General features: G+C 36.0%; 2 protein-coding genes across 3 annotated transcripts; one reads left to right on the forward strand and one right to left on the reverse strand.

Moving 5' to 3' along the window:
• The first annotated feature begins 17 nt into the window (after window positions 1-17).
• Window positions 18-14140, forward strand: cog2 (component of oligomeric golgi complex 2). Its single transcript, XM_073833970.1, has 18 exons — window positions 18-188; window positions 1733-1894; window positions 1979-2044; window positions 2132-2212; window positions 2291-2391; window positions 2903-3011; window positions 4407-4586; window positions 4749-4873; window positions 4972-5098; window positions 5195-5334; window positions 7138-7199; window positions 7375-7526; window positions 7600-7782; window positions 7871-7943; window positions 8028-8170; window positions 12850-12989; window positions 13083-13263; window positions 13348-14140. The coding sequence occupies exons 1-18, from the start codon at window positions 129-131 to the stop codon at window positions 13453-13455; spliced, it is 2193 nt and encodes a 730-aa protein (XP_073690071.1). The 5' UTR covers window positions 18-128; the 3' UTR covers window positions 13456-14140.
• Window positions 14141-16060: 1920 nt separating this feature from the next.
• agt (angiotensinogen) lies at window positions 16061-21282 on the reverse strand. 2 transcript variants are annotated; one of them, XM_073833973.1, is made up of 5 exons: window positions 21146-21282; window positions 18640-19434; window positions 16957-17227; window positions 16713-16863; window positions 16061-16527 (listed from the first exon to the last, which is right to left on the reverse strand). In XM_073833973.1, the coding sequence occupies exons 2-5, from the start codon at window positions 19406-19408 to the stop codon at window positions 16351-16353; spliced, it is 1368 nt and encodes a 455-aa protein (XP_073690074.1). In that variant the 5' UTR covers window positions 19409-19434; window positions 21146-21282; the 3' UTR covers window positions 16061-16350. The 2 variants fall into 2 exon arrangements, with proteins under 2 accessions (XP_073690074.1, XP_073690072.1); XM_073833971.1 differs by having other exon boundaries at window positions 16713-16866.

Consider the following 21282-nt stretch of genomic DNA (forward strand, 5'->3'; position numbering starts at 1 on the left):
GTTAGCGTGTGCCATGTTTGCGGAAGTTGAATCGATTACTCTGTCATTTCAGCGAAATGTAGCAAATAATCTTCACGTTTAAAGAAATACATTCACAGATTATTTAGTTTGTAGCCCGTCCTAAAACAATGATGACCTTACCAAAGGGACCCGATTCTTTGTGCTTCGACAAAGACGAATTTATGAAGGTGAGTGAGATGATATTAATATATCAATTGATAAGAGAGCTCTATTAAGCTGTACACTAACTAACTTGATTAACCAGTTGTGTATATTTATGTTTGTGTGGTTAAATTTGTATATTAGGCAACGGTAACTGGCGTTATATTGGGACCCCAGTGCTGTACACTTACAAATAACGATAGTAATTAGGAAATTAATCCATGTTTCCTTTCAGGTGTTTTTAATATGTTAATTTCACTAAGACAAAACCTATTGGACATGAAATGTCAAAGTTTTAACCCTCACAAATCCATGCTCTACAAACAAAAATGTCGTTTTCTGAAACAGTCAAAACTGTGGAAACATAAATTTAAAACAATGATAAAAATGACAATTGATAAAAAAGAAGTTGGCAAGCATGTCAATTGATAAAAACAATGAACTTTCTCAACCAGTAAACCTTAAGCATCTGGGGTCTCAGAGACCCTCAGACATACACTGTCGTACAAACGTTTGGGATCAGTGAGACTTGTGATGTTTTTTTTTTTTAAAGAAGTTTCTTTTACTCATCAAGCTTGCATTTATTTGATAAAAATACTGGGAAAAACAGTAATATTGCACATTATTACAATATAAAATAATGGTTTGTATTTTAATACACTTTAAAATATCATTCATTCAGTCTTAAGTGTCACATAATTCTTCTGAAATAATTTTATTATGCTGATTTATTATTTAAAATGATCAATGTTGGCAACAGTTGTGTTGCTAAACATTTTTTTGGAACCTGTGATTCTTTTTTTCAAGATTCTTTGATGAAACATTAAAAAGAACAGCATTTATTTAAAATTGAAATCTTTTCTAACATTCTAATATAAGTCTTTATCAATTTTTATCAATTTAACACATCCTTGCTGAATAAAAGTATTTTTTTTTCAAAAAAGAAAGAATGAAAATGTACTGACCCCAAACTTTTGAACAGCAGTGTATATTGTTAGAAAATATTTATATTTTAAATAAATAATGTTCTTTTTAACGTTTTATTCATCAAAGAATTCTAAAAAAAAAGTATCACAGGTTCCAAAAAAATATTAAGCAGCACAACTGTTTCCAGCCCTGATAATAAATCAGCATAGTAGAATGTTTTCAGAATTTTTTACGTCATCATAATATTTTTTTCTGTATTTTTTATTTTTTTATCAAATAAAGGCAGCCTTGATGAGCATAACAAACATGAAAAATATTACTGATCCCAAACTTTTGGACAGCAGTGTACACATAGCATTTTACATTAAAGAAAATTAGAGAATGTTAAATTGAAATTGAAATTATGTTTATCAGTTATCATGTGATTATGAAAGTCATGGAATATCAGCTTGATACTTACCTTTAAAATGTATTTTAAATGGCTCAACCACCAAACAGAAAAGAGTGTTAAAGCACAAACTGTAAGGATGTTTTTAATATTTTCTATACAAGCATCTCTTGACAGTTTTCCAGTTTCTTAGTTTGCTTGACATTATCTGTTTGAGGGCATTTTGATTTTAAATATTTGTACGTTTCCATGCAGGATGACTTCGACGTGGACAAATTTGTGGCCGACTGCAGAAAGCGTGTCCAGCTGGAGGAGATGCGTGAAGATCTGGAGCAATATTACAGACTTCTCAAAACAGCCATGGTCGAGCTTATCAATAAAGACTATGCAGATTTCGTTAACCTGTCCACAAATCTCGTGAGTCTTTGCATTTTTGGAACATTATACAGCATTTTCAGCAAAATTGGTTTCAAGCATCATGATTTTTTTCATGTGTTTTAGGTTGGAATGGATAAAGCCCTTAATCAGCTCTCTGTCCCTCTCGGCCAGTTACGGGAAGAAGTGCTGGTAAGTGCTTAACGCATCAGTAAATACTTTTGGATTGGCCATATTTTAATCATTATCTAATATCGAAGTATCTTCTCTCATGTACAGAGTTTGAGATCCTCTGTGAATGAAGTTATTGAAGCTATAGACACCCAGCTATTCAAGCAAGATGACATTCAGAAAAAGAAGGTAAGTCATGGTAATGAAACTTATGAAAATACCATGTTACAACTATGCATGCATTGTCCAACATTGTGTCTTTTGTAGCTCTGCGTGTTAAGGCTTATCCAAGTTGTGAGATCAGTGGAGAAGATTGAGAAAATTCTTCACCAGAACACCAAAGATACAACCTCACTTGAGACCAGCAGGTACGTAAAGTAGTAAAAGCGACAAGTCTCTTCCTGTGATAGCTAAGCTGACGTTTCAGCATCATTACTGTAGTTTTCAGAGTCACATGATCCTTCAGAAATCTTTCTAATATGCTGCTTTGGTGTTTAAGTAATATTTTTATTATTGTTGATGTTGAAAACAGTTGTGTTGATTAATATTTTTGTGGTAACATACATTATGATATAATATTTTTGATTGTTAGATGAATGGAAAGGTCAAAAGAAAAGTGTTTATTTGAAATGGAGATCTTTGTTACATCGTAGAAGTCTTTAAAGTGACTTTACGCACTCCTTGCTGAATAAAAGAATTAATCACATTATTATTATTATTTTTGTTAATCTTACTGATCCCAAACACTACAGTAGTGTACACTGCAGCTAACAACTTCTTTTGAAATTTGGCTCATGATTTAAGAAAATTATTTTCAAGATTATGTTCGATTTGCATTTTACTTTACATTTAAATGAACAGCTTGTTCCTTGTTTTTAGTCCTCTTTTGGCAGGTCAGATTCTAGAGCGGATTGCCACCGAGTTCAACCAGTTACAGTTTCATGCGGTCCAGAGCAAAGGAATGCCATTGCTTGATAAAGTCCGACCGGTGAGCTCCCAGTCTTAAAATAACTCATTCTGTTTCTTGTTACTTTAAAGGGATCACCCAAAAATGAAAATTGTCATTAATTACTCAACCTCATGTTGTTCAAAACCCATACGACCTTCGTTTATCTTCGGAACACAAATTAAGATATTTTTGATGAAATCCAAGAGCTTTCTGACTGTCCATAGACAACAAGACTCCTTCCACGTTTAAGGCCCAGAAAGGTAGCAAGAACATCGTCAAAATAGTCAAGATTATTGAGAGTACCATGACGCATACGTGTGCTTTCCTCTGCACGCAAACAACGCATACTTCAGGGTGCTCTCGATAATGGGGGCAGAGGGTAACTCGGGGGAGAAGATCTGTTGAATAAAATATTTTTTTTTGCCTAGAATGTAGAAGGACCCTTGCTGTCTATGAAGAGTCAGAAAGCTCTCGGATTTCATAGAAAACATCTTTGTTTGTGTTCCGAAGATGAACAAAAGTCTTACGGGTTTGGAACGACATGAGAGTAATTATTGACAGAATTTTCATTTTTGGGTGAACTGTGCCTTTAAGTTGGGTTTAGAGAAAATGTGTACACTATATGGACAAAAGTATTGGCACACACCTCCAAATTATGGAATTCAGGTGTTTCGATCAGACCTTTTACCACAGGTGTCTAAAAAAAAAAAAACACCTAGCCATGCAATATGCATTTTCTATGGCTGAGTAGCTGGAAGAAAGCCTCACATCACTAAGTACAATGCCTAACGTCAGATAGAGTGGTGCAAATGCCACCACTGAGTTTGGTGTGGAAGAACCAAACTTCAGATCTCGAACCTCAACCCCATCAAACACTTTTGGGATGAACTGGAATGGATATTGGCTCCATTCAGGTCATTCCAAACCCATGAGACGGTTTGGAACACAAATGAAAATATTTTTAAGGAAATCTGAGAGTTCTTTGACCCTGCATAGACAGCAACTCAACTGCCATGTTCAAGGCTCAGAAAGGTAGTTAGGACATTGTTAAAATAGTCCATGTGACATCAGTGGTTCAACCTTAATTTTAAGAAGCTACAAGAATACTTTTTTGTGCATAAATAAAACAAAAATAATGACTTTTCAACCATTTCTTCTCTTCCGTGTCAGTCTTTAATGTGCAAAAATATCTTAATTTATGCTCTGAAAATGAACAAAAGTCTTTGGACGACAAACAAAGGTCAAAGGGTTTGGAATGAAATGAGGGTGAGTAATTAATGACAGAATTTTTGGTGAACTAACCCTTATATATCTTTGCATTTAGAATGCAATGACATTAAAGTCCCTGTTGATGTAATGGTCATGTGTCCCAATACTTTTGTCCCTATAGCATATATCTACTTACTAATCTTGGTGTTTTTTTCTATGTTCCAGAGAATAGCGGGTATCACCGCTATGCTTCAGCAGTCCCTGGAAGGCTTATTGATCCAAGGCCTTCAGACGTCAAATATAGATATCGTACGGCATTGCCTCAGGACATATGCTACCATTGATAAGACCAGGGATGCAGAGGCACTGGTCGGACAGGTCTTAGTCAAACCATACATGGATGAGGTACATTTTGCATATCACCTAGTTATAGCAATACAGTCTATTGTAATTTGCATATATGTTATTATTCACAGTGTTGTGTTCACAGACAAAAAACAACTCACAGATATGTTGTCTGTCCTCTGAATGATGTTTTCCCAACTTCACCTGTTTTATTTTTGTCAGGTTATAGTTGAACAGTCTGTCAAGTCCAACCCTAACGGTCTTAAGATGATGTATGCAAAGCTGTTGGAGTTTGTGCCTCACCATTGTCGACTGCTGCGAGAGGTGACTGGTGGAGCAATCTCTAGGTAAGTGTGCCGCTCAGAATGAACGTTTACCACATTGTGCCATTGCTGTCGTTTTACACATAATACGTTTTAATGAGTTTACCCTTTTGTATGCCCAGTGATAAAGCCGACATTGTTCCAGGATATGACTTCCTGGTGAACTCTGTTTGGCCTGAGATCATTAGAGGTGTTGAGGAAAGAGTCCCTTCCCTTTTCAATCCTGGAAACCCAGATGCATTTTATGAGGTATGGAAAGGAAATGCATTGATTGAAGTCACTTTATAAAATGGAATTGTACATCTCATTAAATGGTTTTCCTTGTTTCTGTGTTTTTTTATGCAGAGATACACAGTCAGCATGGATTTTGTGCGTAAGTTTGAGAGGCAGTGTGGTTCCCAGGCCAGCGTGAAGAGGCTGCGAGCACATCCGTGCTACCAGAGCTTCCACAACAAATGGAACCTGCCAGTGTATTTCCAACTTCGGTGAGTATGAGAACTTAGGCTACGCTCACACTGCAGGCAGATGTGGCCCAAACCAGATTTTTTTTTTTTTTACTCACATGTGACTCAGATCTGTTTTTCTCGTGTCAGTGTGAACAGCACAATCTGCATGGAATCTGATCTTTTTAATTCGGATTTGTGCAACTTCCATATGTGGTACTAAATCCGGCCGCAATCTGAACAGTCAGATCGGATTTAATGTGGCTTTTACATCAGTGTAGATTAACATTTGTCACAATTCCGCACTCATGGGAGTCACTTCAAAGATTTTACATACACAAAGTTATCAAGACAGTTGCAAAAGTTAGTCAGTGGAACTGTAATGTATCAGAACTTAATACTAAGTATTACAATGACAACTCTATTTACAAGCAAAACATGAGGGCTCGTATCATAAAAGTTGGTGTAGCTTGTCAGTGATTTACGCCTCTGTGTAATAATTGCCGCTCCAGCTGAAACCACGTGATGGAGATTTACTACTAATCAAAGTACCGGCTTCATTGACTAAACGCACCTCACAACATCGTGCGATTAATCGTGCAGCCCTAGAACGTAGCCTACGAAATCTAGTCACAGCTGGACCATTCCAGTGATTTATCTGTTCATGAGCTAGTTTTCTGGGTCAATACAACCTGGAAATTCTGTGACCCATTTGTTTTCCACACTCTGATATAGTATATTGACATTAAACAGTCAGTCCCCCACCAAAAAGTGGAGAGAAAGAGATTCCTTTAAAGGGGTTGTTTGTAACCTGCTTCCTGTAAACTCGCCCTGTGACTCAAAGAGGTTTTTTTTCCATCATTTTCTGGAATCTCCTGTGCAGCTTAGGTTCTGTTTTTATGCAATATATTTAAAGAGAGATAATCGCCTAGGATATGAATCGATCTGTGTTTTAGGCTGGACAGTCTTTACTCTGTGATGTTTGATCACTATTCGCTGGTTATAAAGTCCACTGCTATCTTAGTTTGTTTAAGCCAGTTAAGCCTGTAAAATGTGTTTGCTTTTTCTTGGAACTAAGGTCTTGTAGTGAAATTTAGTAGCTCTTGTGTTGTATTGGTTTTATGGTTTAACATACTGAGTTTGAAACAATGTTTGCTATTTGCTGTAGTTATTGAACACTTGGATAGTTCACACAAAAATTTAAATTCTTTTATTAATTACTCACCCTTATGTCATTACAAACCTGTAAAACCTGAAATTAAGATATTTTTGATATGACGTGGTGAACACAGGTCTTACGGCTTTGAACAGACAAGAGGGTGAGTAATTAATGACATAATTTTCATTTTTGGATGAACAACATCTATAAGACTTCTTTTGATTGTGAAATGATTATTCATTCTGATTAAATTATATGTAAGTATAATTAAATTTTATTTATTTAATCATTTTCTTAATTGTTACAACTAAAAGACCAAGTGTAAAAGTTCTCTGGTTTTAATAGCCAAAAGGATTGGTAAGTTTGAGTGAAAATACATTTGCCATTTGTCACTCTTGTTTCGTTCCCCCATACTTTCTGTGCATCAGCCCACATGGAAGTCACATACAGCCAAATGTGAACCTGTGTAATCGATTCTCCATTACCAGTCTGACCTTTCAGATCATAAATCAGCTGTTTAATGTTCTGCTTAATACAGAATTAGTATTTGTCAATAAAAAAGTCCAGCATGAAGTCATTGAGCACTTCATTAAGAATAAATGTTACTGCTGTGAAGCAGAGGCCACTTTGAAGTATTTATATCTACAGCTGTCTCTTGACTTTCTGGCCTGGGCTTGTTTTTGTAGGTTCAAGGAGATTGCTGGAAGTCTAGAAAATGCCATTTCTGATGGACTAGAGGCAGCTCCAGGTCAGTCCATGTATTTGGGTTAATGTAAGAATGAATGCACAGAGAAGTGTGATATTGCCTTCTCTGTGCTTCTGTTGACCTGCTTTTGATAATATATATAGCTGTCAGTTTTACAAACACGCGATTAACTGATCACCACTCAAATCTGATCTGCTTTTTGTATTTGTGAACTCAGTGGGCAGCAACTACCATCTGCAGGTGACTGAGGCGTTGTGGAGCTGTGTGTGCAGGTGCTGGGCTGACCAGGTGTACCTGTCACCACTTGCTCATCGATTTTGGAAACTAACGCTGCAGCTGATTTCCAGATACGGCACCTTTCTCACAGAGGTAAAGCATTGCTGTTGGAAAAATATGAATCAAAATAGGATTGTTATTCACATCTTTCTTTGTCATTTCACAGGTTTTAACAAAAACACCTCCACTTGAGACTAGCAAAGATTCGGTAAGACCACTCCCAAGCTCTGCCTCCTCCACTTCCAGCCGCACATCACAAGACGCAGACAGCGAAACCGGCGGCCCAACTGCTTTGTCTACTAAGCAGCTCGTCTTCATTGCAGCTGATGTTGATAAGTTACAAGGACAGGTAATTCAGAATTTTATTTCAAATGGAGCAAGAGACTAATTTTGATCTTATTTGCTTCGAGTGAGAAATATTTTTACTCTGTTCCCAGATTCCAGATATCTCTGAGATGATCAAGGCAAAATTGGAGAGTATTGGATTCAAAAACTTTGCTGTTGTTTCAGGTTTGTTCTGGAGTTTGAAGCCATTTCTAATGCCATTTCTAATGTTCCCAAGTTAATAAGTTTGTTTCCTGTTTGGTGCTCCAGAAGCCTTGAAAGATTCCAGTGCATCTTTGTCCAGCTGCATCCCCACACTAAACAGCAGAATGACTCAGCATCTAACAGAAAGGAGCGCTCGTTTCCTGAAAAACGCTTCGGAAGTCCCACGACTTTATCGAAGGACTAACAAGGTCGAGTTATACACCCATGTAATATTTAAAAGCCATTCAGAATGAATCAGTGAGTAAAGATCTGAGACAGACTGGAAAGAAAAAAAAAAAAACACATTTTGATTGATTTGTTTTGAAATGTTTATAAATTATTTGGTTGACTTTTTCCTCATGCAATATTTACTTGGTTATATAACAGACTTCTAAAACAATTGTAAGACTTTATAAAGAGTCAGAAGTAATAGCAACTGATCGACAACCGCTGGATAGATCCAAGACCCCATCCTAAATTTTTTTTTTTATCTTTTTTGATAATCTGTTTCATACGACGGCGTTTTAGTTTATTCTCATAATTTCTACTTTATTCTTGTAATTTCTAACACTTTGTCTTTATTCTCTTAATAATTTTATTCTCGTAATTTTGTCTTTATTCTCTGTTTTTATTTATTTAGACTGTAGCTATTTCTGTTACATAAGTCCCCAATTATGCCATTTTTAAGGTTCCTAATATTGTTTTGGGAGTCTCCTACAATAGGTTTACATGCATGCAAGGTCAAACAATGCTTTTGTTTTCTCAAAATATGTATTTAATTTTCCAGTGATTCTTAAATGATTCGTTTGAAGCAGTTCGAAGATTTAGTCTCTCTAAACTCCTCCTTTCCATGAGCCTACTCTGCTCTGATTGGTCATATGGCCCAGTTTGTTGTGATTGGTCCACTATGTACAGCACGTGTCAGAAACTACACCCATTGTCATAGTTCCATATTTTGAATACAGGGCTTAAAGTATTCCGGCACCGTGCCGGATCTCCGGCGTGCGGCCGTGTGGGGAAAAAAACCTGCACATGCAGTTTAAAGGAACACTCCACTTTTTTTGGAAATAGGCTCATTCTCCAACTCCCCCCAAGTTAATAAGTTGAGTTTTACCGTTTTGAAATCCATTCAGCCGTTCTCCTGTTCTGGCGATATCACTTTTAGCATAGCTTAGCATAGATCATTGAATCCTATTAGACCAATAGCATCACGTTCAAAAATGACCAACGGGTTTCGATATTTGTCCTATTTAAAACTTGTCTCTTCTGTAGTTATATCGTGTACTAAGACCGGTGGAAATGCAAAGCTTCAATTTTCTAGGCTGATGAGATTAGGAACTACACTCCCATTCCGGCGTAATAGTCAAGGAAGTTTGCTGCCGTAATAAGGCTGAAGCAGGAGCAGTAATACCATGCAGCACATGTGCAAATGCTAAACTAGCTGGGAACTCATTTCTGATAATACTCCGCCTGCTTCGGCCATATTACGGCAGCTAACTTCCTTGACTATTACGCCGGAATGGAAGTGTAGTTCCTAAACTTATCAGCCTAGAAACTCGCAGCTTTGCATTTCCACCGGTCTTAGTACACGATATAACTACAGAAGAGTCAAGTTTTAAATACAACAAATATGGAAACTCGTTGGACATTTTTGAACGCGATGCTATTGGTCTAATAGGATTCAATGATTTATGCTAAGCTATGCTAAAAGTGATATCGCCAGAACAGGAGAACGGCTGAATGGATTTCAAAACGGTAAAAATCAACTTATTAACTCGGGGGGAGTGGGAGAATGAGCCTATTTCCAAAAAAAGTGGAGTGTTCCTTTAATATTTTCGAGCCAATTTATTTCACCTACCAATCATATGAGAGGAATGCAGCTTTAACTAACGTTACAAGCCTATCAGAAGCAGAGAAGGGCGGGTCCTTGCAACACAGTCTGATTGACACCCATACTGTCACGTTAGCATTGTCGGAGAGAAAAAAAAATGGAGTGGAAGTTTATGAAGCCTGGGGATGATGTCCTAGCGATAGATAAAGGACTCAAAAATAAATGGAGCTGGGCGTGGATTGAAGAAAGTAGAGATGGCGAGCCTTTTAGCAGTCGGTGCAAGAAACTGAGAGAGCCCGGGGCTTGTTTCTGCACGATTTGCTCGAGGAAGCTACTGTATGCCAGCAGCGGTAAGAAAGTGCTTGCTCGTCATGATTTAGACTCTGGTCATAGAGCCGCTGCCCGTGCACCGACACACCGTTGTCTATGACTGACCGTGTCTGCTATTTAAAAATACTTTTGTGCACATTTATAGCAGAACATGATTTGTCATTCAGAATTTCGCAGCCACTGGTCACCCTGTGTAAAAAACTGGCAGAAGAGTCCAGTTTTTTAAGCATTTATTAATCGCTCCGCTCCAGCGCCGCTCCGGGTTCACAATTTCCCGCTCCCGCTCCACTCCTCGCTCACTGATACCAGAAACACCGCTCCGCCTTCGCTCCGCGTCAAAAAAAAATCTGAAATAATGTTTGAAATATAACGGTCCTGTTCATAATATATATTAAAATAAAAAATACTAAAATAAAATAACAGGAGAAACTGGAACACCTAGTGTGCAAACTTTATTCCTACCACATACAAAGCTAATAACATTGTCAGCATTAAATGAGCAATATCACACGAGTAGACTTGAGATATGGTTGTATATCGGCACGGTTGTGATTCGCCGTAGGCACAAGGCCGTAGGCCGAGTGCCGTAGGTAATCACAGAGTGCCGATATACAGCCATATCTCAAGTCTACGATATACAGCCATATCTCAAGTCATAACACGGTCTCTTGTCGCCATCTAAAGGCGGAACAATGTAACGTTAACTAAAATCACCAACACGAATGTAAGCGCGTTACTCAATACTAAGTACTATTATTAAATACATTATTTAAAATATAGTTTATATAAATTATTTATTGAGTAATAATATTTAATAAACAACAACAACAAAAACAGGCATCAAAAAGTTGCTAGGCAATTCAGTCAAGAGTAAAGGCAGCATTCAGCATTGAATTTACATAAACATGCTACATGAATTATCTTCTTCTCTGGAACAAATAATAAATGATTGAGATCAAAGATTGCCCGTTAGATTTACCCATAATGAATTACATGTCATGTGTAACCACTACAGAGACATCAGAGCCAGCGGTAAATTCCTCAATATCTGGCCGTGGTGAGAGCGCTCTCGAGCGGATTGATGAGTGCAGAACGCCCCCTGACGATATGGGTCTCGCACGTCCGAAAACGACGAAGCAAATTTTCAAACAGACGTTATCTTTATTAACAAACTGCATATTTGAACTATAAACAAGTACATTCTCACCTGAAAACCTCTTAAAACTACATTCCGTGACACACAAAGAGTATTATTTATAAAATGATACGGGATTTGGACGTCCGCCATGACACTCGGAAAAAAAACGGTCCCGGCTAGAACACGCGGAGTGATACAAAATTGTGAAAGGGCGTTCCTGTAGCGATACCAGTAGAATATCTCACGGTTCTCAACCAATCAGATTTGAGAACCAGAAAGAACTGTTGTATAAAAGAGTATAACTGCTGCTTTATGCAGTGCAAAGTTTGTAATGAAAATAAAAATACATTTTCAGTCAGTTATTTTACCTATGGATCACTGCATTTCTTACAGATTTCTGCTCATTCGAATTCGGATACCATTACATTTGTTTTAATGCATTATTGACAGCGATTGCATGTGAATAAGTGTTGTACCTGTTTAAATCATGCTTTCACCAGAAAATATTCAGCATCTAGAAGGAACAAACTAATGCCTTGTGAACTTTAATTTACCGCTCATGTCCATTGCCGTCATTATAGCATTCACATTATTTCTGATTTGAGTGATCCATCTCTATCAAGCTAGCTATACATGTTTAACATGTGAATTCTTGCTTAATATGCAGTTATATTACGGACCGTTGGCATGAATTGTTCTCATGATGGAGCGGTGGTGGAGCGCTCTTGGAGCGAGTGAAAACCACGACGCTCCGACTTTTCAAAAATCCGCTCCTCCCTCCATTCAAAATTACACCGATCCACTCCGCTCCGCTCACATACTCTGGTCGTCAGTAAGTTGTTAGTGGCTGGCCTATGTATAATATAGGCGTGCATTATGCAAATATAATGTGTAGCCGTCACGGAGTGGGATTCGAATTACTAATTACTTATTTAGACTGTTCAGAGTCGTTTTTTTTCTTTTAAGAGACAATAGCTTTATTTACTGTGCACTTTCGGGTTTACAACTTTGTTGATCATTTGCATTCACATACAGCTACATTACACACTGCATGAAAGGCAATATGTGACCCTGGACCACAAAACCAGTCATAAGGTTAAATTTTACAAAAATGAGATGTATACATCATATGAAAGCTCAATAAATAAGCTTTCTATTGATATATGGTTTGTTATGATAGGACAATATTTGGCCAAGATACATCTATTTGAAAATCTGGAATCTGAGGGTGCAAAAAAATCAAAATATTGAGAAAATCACCTTTAAAGTTGTCCATATTCAGTTCATAACAATGCATATAACTAATCAAAAATTACATTTTGATATATTTACAGTAGTAATTTTACAAAAAATCTTCATGGAACATGACCTTTACTAATTTCCTAATGATTTTTGGCATAAAAGAAAAAACAACAATTTTGACCCATACAATTTATTTTTGGCTATTGCTACAAACATACCCCAGCGACTTAAGACTGGTTTTGTGGTCCAGGGTCACATATTTGAAATATGATAATAACATTTTCCTCTACATGCAAACAAGATGCTTAGTGCTCTGGCCTGAACTTTAGTTGCTTTCTTATTAATAGGAAGTGCCCACCAGAGCCTCAGCCTATATGGACAATGCACTTCAGCCACTCCATCAGCTGGTCACCGACTCCAAAAATGTGGTGAAAGACTCCATCATCCAGGAGTGGCTCCGGGTCACATTCACAGACTGCACTCATAGGTACTTTTATGATTCAGAAATGTCTTGGTAAACTAGTTTACTAATTCTAGATTGAAGAACTTGTTTCAAAAAAAGGACCTCTGTGTTTAATAGATATTTTGAGACCATATCGGATGTGCTGAGCTCAGTGAGGAAGATGGAGGAAAGTCTAAAGCGGTTGAAACAGGCTAGGAAAACGACCACCACCAGCACTGTAGGTGTCAATGCAGGGCCATCAGATGACAGTAAGATCCGCCTGCAGCTGGCACTGGATGTGGAGTATCTTGGAGAGCAGGTAAGAGCATGGTTCTTGATGAATGATCAGCTTTTCTCTTCTATCTGTGCATACTGTATTATACTCTTCTTTTTTTAACCCAAGATTCAGAAGATGGGTCTTCAGCCAAGCGACATCACCATGTTTTCTTCTCTGCTGGAACTGGTGCAGGAAGCAAGAGATCTGGCTTCAGCGGAGCAGACGGGCTCCTAAACCACAGTGGCCCTGGAGGGGCCAGTTTAAAAGTAGGGTCCAAAATGGTTACTGATCCAAATGATGCCACAAGGCTCAGTATCTGCTCCAGGAGTGGTTTCATGAAGTTCTGCAATCCCTCAACTGATTTAATAGCAGTTATCTCAACCTGTCTAGAGAAGGAGCACAGTAAAAGAATGTGATTTAATCTCTGATAAGTTATTTTTGAACTATATGGGATGACATGGCCAGAGGAGTCATATATGGTTCAAACTTATTGGAGAAATGAATAGGTTTTTTTTTTTTTTTTTGTATGAACCAATCAGCACTGAACATATAAAGTGCTATTGGCTCTTGTGTCCTGTCATATGTGGTTACATCAAAAAAATTGCAAAGAACACAGGTGTTCAACTTGAAATGTGTCAGAAGTTGTTCTCCTCAGACATTAGCTTTGGTAAACCGTGCCAAATAGCATCAACAGTGCAAACTCTAAAGAGGTTTAATGCTCAAATTAGCTCTGTTTTTTTTTGTTTTTGTGCTTCAAAATGGGTGTTGGAGTTTGTTTCACTGGGTAAGAATGGGACTACTAAGATTTAGGAATAAAAAGAGGATAGTATGAAATATGTGTGAGTGCTGTGTTGTGTACAGTTAATTTGTTACTAAAATGGCCTTGTCGAACATTTAGTAAAGGTCAGTGACCCCTCAACTGGAAGTGTGTGTGTTTTAGGTGTGTTTTCATGACAGTTTCCTCAATAATTGTTTATTGCTCATGTGCTTAAATGATCCACTCCTTACTGGTTAAAGTAAGGCTACGTTCACACTGTCAGTTTTGAGATTGACAACCGTATTTTCATACAGGAGTCTTGAAATGTCTTGTTCACACAGCAGCTTACTGTAGCGTCTCGAATACTGTTTGTATGAATGTGCAACGTAAACATAGCGACAGTGACCAAAGTAATATCAAAGATGGCGACGTCCATGAAACTTAAAGACTTAAAACATTCTGACGCGATGAGAGTCCAATCGTCAAATCAGCGGCTAAAGTGGAGACTGGATCTAACACTTTAAGATGACACACAGCTAATTTCTCCGTCACTGTAATTGCCGAAACCACACATAAAAACAGGCAACACACGGTAGACGCGTGTTTGTGCAACAGAATGGCTTTCTCTCGCACTGTATGTTGTGACAGACAAATTTGTCCTTACTATAGAAGGCGAAATGGTTCAAAAACATGGGCGTGACAACCGCATTCTGTAACCACTCACACCCGTAAATTTGCAGGACTCACCCGCATTGTCGGAAAAACACGCACTGTAAACGGAATAGGACTATGGAAGGCCAAATGGTTCAAAAACATGCATTTGAACACTTTAAAAAAGTAAAATACGCGTGTATTTGACGCATATTAATATTCAAATATAATATGCATATAATAATACAGTTAATAATAGTCTTTGTAGATACTCCTCCGGGAAGCGGGAACGTGACAAAAGAACGATCTTGAGAGATGAACTAATCGTTTCTGTTTCCGGGACTGCGTAGCATTATAGCCTATAGGGCTGGGAAGAAAGACTCGAACCGAAGATTCAAGAACTGAACTAATCATTTCTGTTTCCAGTACAAACTGCAGCTTCAGTTTGTGGCATAAACTTTATGAAGATGTGACGTGACAAAAGAATGAACGATACTGATCGTCAGGTGATGGAAACTAGGACTGCATAACCTGAAATAATGAATTTATCGTTTGCTTCAAATAATTTGGCCTTGGTTACATTATAGTTTTATTGCATTAACACTCATATTTGAAACGTCGCATAAGTAGTGTTGTGGAATTTGGCTATTAACATGTAGCATTTGAATTATATTCTGCTGAAGTGAACAAAATTACTTGGAAAAAGGTTCGTTCATTTGGATGAACGAGATTCAAAGATCCGAGTAAGTAAAGTGATCCGATATTCCCATCACTGTCGGAAAACACATGCCGTGTGAACAGCCCTGGTGAAAAAAACCTAGCCTAGGCTGGTTTTAGTTGGTCATAGCTGGTCAGCAGGCTGGTTTTAGAGGGGTTTTGGCCACTTTTCCAGCCTGGCCAAGCTGGTTAGGCTTGAAAAACACCAGCTAAAACCAGCCTGGCCAGGATGGGAGACCAGCTAAAACCAGCTACTTCCAGTTTGGACCAGCTAATACCAGCCAACCAGCCTAGGCTGGTTTTAGCAGTTTTTTCAGCAGGGAGAATAGGATTATGGAAGGCAAAATGGTTCAAAAATGTCAACAAGACAAATTTGTGTATTTGACGAATATTTCACATGTTAAATACGTGTTGTTTACACACATTTAACATGCTGATTTAGTACATGAATATGTGAAATGTGCGTCATGTGTTTTTCGACAATATGGTTGTGAGTTCTGAAAATTTATGGGTGTGAGTTTGTTTACAGAATGCATTTTTCACGCCCATAAATAAGCATACTGTGTGTGAACGTAACCATATTCTGCTGCTTAAATGTGGAATGTTTAATGATTATTATGACATTTCATACTGTACAGTTACTTTTATTTACATGATATTTAATTTCTTACATTTTTGTTGAATCATTTTGCAATTTTTGGTTTAAAATGAGCATTCCTTAAAATAATATTTATTCATAAATATTCACATTCAATTTGTTTTAACAGTACATAAATGGAGTTTATACATATTCCTTATTATGAATACATCATTAAAATAATTGCAATAAATGTTATGCATAGAAGCAAACTCTACATTAAACTTTTGAATTAGCAGATACTAAAATATAAAACATCCAAGTCCTAAAAATCCCTTGTCTGAACAAATATATTAACAGGTTGACACTGACTTGATGTTATCCATTATTTATATTATATTGTACTATAATGTAAAGCCTGAAATTTTTAGGTTGTTGGATTGACGATTTTGCCAAGCATGAGTATAGCATTAGAGTTCCCCTCTACAATCGCAAAGAAGAACGGCCTGTTGACGGTGACTTTAAGAGGAACACTTCCATCTTCAGTTCTGTTCTGAACCTCCGATCCTCCCTCTGTTATCTCAAACACAACCTTGTTGAGGACCTGTAAGATATATGGAGATACTATTGTCATTTGGTTTACAGTAATAAAAATAACCGTGTGGACCATGTTGTTCCAAAGCCAAAGGTAGTTATTTGTAACTGTTACAGCTGTTTAGAACTGGCAAAAGTCAGATTTTACTGGTTGATTTCAGCTGGTGCGAACTTGTGCTCTAAACAGATTTTTACCTCATCAACATTAAAGTTCTTCTTGCTGCTCAGTCTTCTGAAGTTGGCATCAGAGCCCATGAGGTATTTCTCCACTGCCATTTCAGATAGAACTGATCTCAGGTCTGTCACAGCAGTCAAGGAGAATTTGGGCAAAAATAGTTGCAGATACCTGCTAACACAAAGATATAAATCTGTGATTTGTCTTTGAGGTAATGTTATTTACCATTTTCAGTGGACTTTCTCAGACCAAACATGTACTCACGTTTCTTTCAGATTTCGATGCCATGTAGGTATGATGGTTAAGAGCTGCTTCTCAATGTCCTGCAGACTGGCTCCCTCATGAGGCAGTGCTAGAAGCATATAGGTCCTCTTACTGAGACCAAGCTTGACTATAGAGCACTTCCTGCCAACATCGTTGAAGTACATGTAGTTTCCAGTATGCATCATAAAGGGGACTTCCACACTTGAGTTCTCATGAGTCCAAAACTTCTGATCACTGGTTGCTTCAGGTTGGAACGCAGTTTTCCAGTTACCTAAAAAGGTTACAGATTTTAAAAAGCTACTTTCAAAATCCCAGCCTATAGCAAGTGATTTTTTATATTATTATTATTATTATTATTATTAATTGCATTTTTAAGTGCCTCCATGAGTCTATTTCCTACACTATTTTAGCATGTTACATAACTTTCTGTTACATGTAACAACTATGGGTAATTGTTTTATTTTATTTTATTTTATTATTGTATTTATTTATTTTTAATTATTTAATTTTATTATTTTTCATTTAATTTTATTATTTTAAGTAATTTTTTATTTCATTTTATTTTTGAATTGCCTTATTATATATTATTTTCTGTTGTATGTAACAACAAAATTAGCAATTATTTTATTTTATGTTATATTTTATTTTATAATTTTTTATTTAATTTAATTTTTTTTTTTCATTTATTTTTTTTTTTTCATTTTATTTTTGAAGTGACTCCATGAGTCTATTTCCTACGTTACGTTCTATTGCATGTAACAACAAAAATTAGTAGTTATTTTTATTTTATTTATTTATTTATTTGTTTTATTATTTAAATACATTTTTTATATCATTTTATTTTTTAAGTGCCTTTATTTTCTGTTGCATGTAACAACAAAAATGGGTAATTATTTTATCTTATATTTTATTTTATGATTATTTTTATTTTTTACATTTTGTTTTATTTTTGAAGTGCCTTTCTTACAATTATTTTCTGTCACATGTAACAAGAAAATTGGATAACTATTTTATTTTATTTATTTTATTTTATTTTATTTTATTTTTATTTTATTTTATTCTGTTTTATTATTTAAATAAAATTTTTATATCATTTTTTTAAGTGCCTCCATGAGTCTATTTCCCACATAATTTCTTTGTTGCATGTAGCAACATAAATGGGTAATTGTTATATTTCCTTTTACTTTTATTATTTATTTTTTATTTTTTATTTCAATTTATTTTTGAAGTACCTCTATGATTCTATTTCCTATTTTTAATTTAATTAAATTTAATTTAATACTTTATTCATTTTATTTCCTTTTATTTTTATTTTTTTTTATATCATTTTATTTTCTAAGTGCCTCCATGAGTCTATTTTCTACATTAATTTCTGTTGCATGTAACAACAAAATTGCGTAATTATTTTATTTTATTTTATTTTAAAAATCTGTTTTGCATAAAAATAAACATAGGCTACTTTTTGTACTTGATGGGCTATATTGGGATATTTTAGCAACTGAAACACTGTTTTTGCCTTAAAACATAAACTATAAAAAATAAAGAAAAAGTAAAAATAAAAATAAAAATTGCTAAAAGTCTGACGTACTTTATACTTTAAGTTCTTATACTTAAGATAATTTAATTACATGAGGCCAAGGATGAAACAGTTTATATTTTTGAATCATTTTTGAAGTCACTCACCTTTAAAATGCACTGAACTAGCAAACAGCAGGTCCGTTTTTGGAGTAACACCCTTAAACAGATCCTTAACCTTGCTGTCTGATGTTTTCTGAATAAAGTTGTTCACCTGCACCTCAGCTTCCTTTGCCTTTGAGAAGTCCACTGCTCGGACAAAGGAGTCATCTGAGAAATCTTGTGTTCCACGTAAAAAGTCTTTGGAAAGGTCAGCGTCGCTATTGATGAAAGTCCACACGAGGGTCCTGAGCTCATTTCGTGATTCATCTACATGCGCACTGATGGCCTGGAGTGTTCGCAACACTGTGTGTCCATCAATAAAGTATGCACAGTCCGCCTGTTTAGACTCCAGGTTGAGTCCTAACAGCTGTTGGTAGGAAATGGCAGTCTTTTTGGATGCACCCAGATAGAGGGTCACCAAGGCTCCAAAGGCGTTTAAGGGTGACAGCAGTGTGTTGGCATGCTTCTGCGTATGACTAAGTGCCTGGTACATGCGCAGCCCGAGTGAATTCTGCAGTTCAGCCAACACAGCAGTCCGTTGGGTGAGGTTTTTCAGGTTCTCTGTGGTGCTGCCGGATCGTGGGTCCGGCTCAGTGCTGTCCTGAACAAGAGTCTGTGGATGGACCGTCTCGAAGGGCTTGTGTTCCTCATTCTGGATAACCTCACAGCTGATGTTTTCAGAGCTGAAGAGGTTGAAGGGATGGACGTACACTCGATTGGCCGTTCCCATTGCAAAGCAGGAGACCATTAGGAGAGTGAGGAACATCTTGTTCATCTTAATGGGAAATCCTTGAGGTGTGCCTATTGGATATTAAACTGATTTGATTATGACATGCATGAGAATACTAACCAAACTTACAGTATGGAATTATAGTGGACATAGCTATATACACTTTTTTGCATATCAGAACCAACAGGGGGCTGTTTACTATGGCTGATTGATCTCTGCTCCTCCACCCCCATTTTTCACAGAATAAATTGACCAGTTTCTGCCTTACAGCAGCTGAGGTCTCTGTACTGAGTTGCATTTGAGGGCAATAACCCGACTGAAGCAAAGAGCAGAGAACACATGACTCAGATAAAGGAGCAAAGAGACAAACGAGTACATTCCAGTTCTGCTTCATCATAGTTCAAAATGCTCTTAGATAATATGTAGATACAAAACAAGATGTTTTTTTTTAAAGAAATTAATGCTTTTGTGACACTAAAGACATTTAAAATTTGACAAAAGATCTCTGTCAGTATAAAAAAAAAATGAAAAAATAATAGCAGGACAAGAGCTTTTTGTTTTTTTTCTTTTGCGTGTAACAACAGTATGGGCAATACTTTTATTTTATTTATTCTTCCTCAAATACAGAAAATGAAGTATGAAAACACATGGAAAAAAAATAGCATGTAGTGTCAGTTTTGGATGTTTGGGAAATTTTAGCTATTGTTTTCACCACAAAATAATTAAAATAAAATAAAAAATAAAGCAGGATGAGGGGCATCTGATATTTTTTCAGTTTTTTGATGAAAAAAAAAAGCATGTAGTGTTAGTTTTGGCTGTTTAGAGATTAATATATATATAGCATGTAGTGTCAGTTTTGGCTGTTTTGGGGAATCTCAGCCATGTTATCACTACAAAATATATATATATATATAAAAAAAGCAAATAATTGCGATTTTTTTTGCCCATTTTTGCTGTTACACCGCCAAAATAAAAATCTAAATGTATTATAGTCTCCACAAAAATATAAACACAAGTGTTTTCAACATTGATAATTATAATAAATATTTCTTGAGCACCAAATCAGCACATTCATTTTTTTGGGATTATTTGACTAAAAATACAAATAAAATAAAAATTTTATTTATGTAAAATTGTATGAAATTTTTACAAAAGACCTCATTGTCAATATTAAAGAAATAAAAAGAAAAGAAAAGGATTGTCTCCAAAAAATATTAAGCAGGACAAGAGCTTTCTGTTATTTTTTTTTCTGTTGCACGTAACAACATAATGGGCAGTAATTTTGTTTTTTTATTTGTATTTTATTTTATTTTTCCCCAAATACTAAAAAATGAGGTAGGAAAACACATGGAATTGGGAATTTCAGACAGTGTTTTCACTACAAAAGTAAAAAAAAAAAAAAAAAAAAAAAAAAAATATATATATATATATATATATATATATATATATATATATATATATATATATATATATATAATGAAAAAAGATCAGCATATTCCAATGATTTTTAAGGATTGTGTAACTTTGAAAATACAATACAAATACAAAACATTTCTATTAATATATTGTTGTTTACGTATTACTGCCCAAAATTACAGTCCGAAGTGCCAGAGCAAAACGTAGATGCAGTAATACTTCTGGATCAGTTATCACTGTTTCGCATAATTCAACTAATTCAACTTATCATTTAACCAAAACTTTTTTAAACTGTTTAATCACATGCATAGATAATCAGTCATAAATGTGAGAAAAAAAAGATAAAAAGACAGATCTCATGTTTACCTTCAGATGCTTTGCTGATTCCAGAGCTGGACTATGGTGGACTGAGAATCTAGCCAGTATTTAAATAACATATATCGCATGATGACCAGTCCACTTAGTTACACATTAACACAGTATTGAGACACTCAGAGTCCCCC

The sequence above is a fragment of the Garra rufa genome, chromosome 2 (assembly GCF_049309525.1).
Source record: "Garra rufa chromosome 2, GarRuf1.0, whole genome shotgun sequence".
In the NCBI taxonomy this organism is placed as follows: Eukaryota; Metazoa; Chordata; class Actinopteri; order Cypriniformes; family Cyprinidae; genus Garra; species Garra rufa.